The 921-nt window shown below is 44.3% G+C and overlaps 2 protein-coding genes across 2 annotated transcripts in view; one reads left to right on the top strand and one right to left on the bottom strand.

Moving 5' to 3' along the window:
• The window catches only part of LOC116690459 (protein argonaute-1), an 11613-nt gene extending 11383 nt beyond the window's left edge, over window positions 1-230 (top strand). Inside the window, exon 11 of the mRNA XM_032517449.1 lies at window positions 93-230. Coding sequence (XP_032373340.1) covers window positions 93-230 — 138 coding nt within the window. The remainder of the gene's footprint in view (window positions 1-92) is intronic.
• dhdds (dehydrodolichyl diphosphate synthase) overlaps window positions 1-921 on the bottom strand; it is a 20555-nt gene that overhangs the window by 18620 nt on the left and 1014 nt on the right. The gene's annotated exons all lie outside the window — the stretch shown is intronic.

Below are 921 nucleotides of genomic sequence, written 5' to 3' on the forward strand. Positions count from 1 at the left end.
ACACACACACACACACACACACACACACACATTATTTTGTGGAAGATGTGACCTGATTTAAACTTTCTCCCCTCTGTTTGTCTCCTCCACAGAACCGTGCCATAGCAACCCCCAACCAGGGAGTGTGGGACATGAGGGGGAAACAGTTTTATAACGGCATTGAGATCAAAGTGTGGGCGATTGCTTGCTTTGCCCCCCAGAAACAATGCAGAGAAGAGGTGCTCAAGTAAGTACTAATGAGTGGTAACAGTGGAAATACATTTCTTTTGGAGGAATGAAATTATCTCCTCCATAACACTCTTTCGCCATCTTGATTAAGCTGCTAACAAGAGAAAAAAATGTAAATATGCAACGCCATATTCAGCCTACACTTAGTATCTCAAACACCGTGATTCATTTCTTTATAATATAATCAATAATATGTCCTAATGAGCAGGGATACATTGCCTCAGCAATACACATGCCTTAACTTGCTGAATTTTGTCTCAACTAATCTGGCTTCCTTTCAGGAACTTCACAGACCAGCTGCGTAAAATCTCTAAAGATGCTGGGATGCCCATCCAAGGCCAGCCTTGTTTCTGTAAATACGCCCAGGGAGCGGACAGCGTGGAGCCCATGTTCAGACACCTGAAGAACACCTACTCCGGACTGCAGCTCATCATTGTCATCCTGCCAGGAAAAACCCCTGTCTATGGTATGCTATTTTTCTTTTTCTTCTTAGATATACACTCAGTTTGGCATCATCAAGAGACATCAAGACAGATCCAAGACAAAATGATACCTCAGTCCTTTATCATCATGGTGTTCTTCATGTCATATTTCTCAACTGTCCCCTTTAGCCGAGGTAAAGCGTGTGGGAGACACCCTCTTGGGCATGGCGACGCAGTGTGTCCAGGTGAAGAACGTGGTGAAGACGTCCCC

The sequence above is a fragment of the Etheostoma spectabile genome, chromosome 6, assembly GCF_008692095.1.
Source record: "Etheostoma spectabile isolate EspeVRDwgs_2016 chromosome 6, UIUC_Espe_1.0, whole genome shotgun sequence".
NCBI lineage: Eukaryota > Metazoa > Chordata > Actinopteri > Perciformes > Percidae > Etheostoma > Etheostoma spectabile.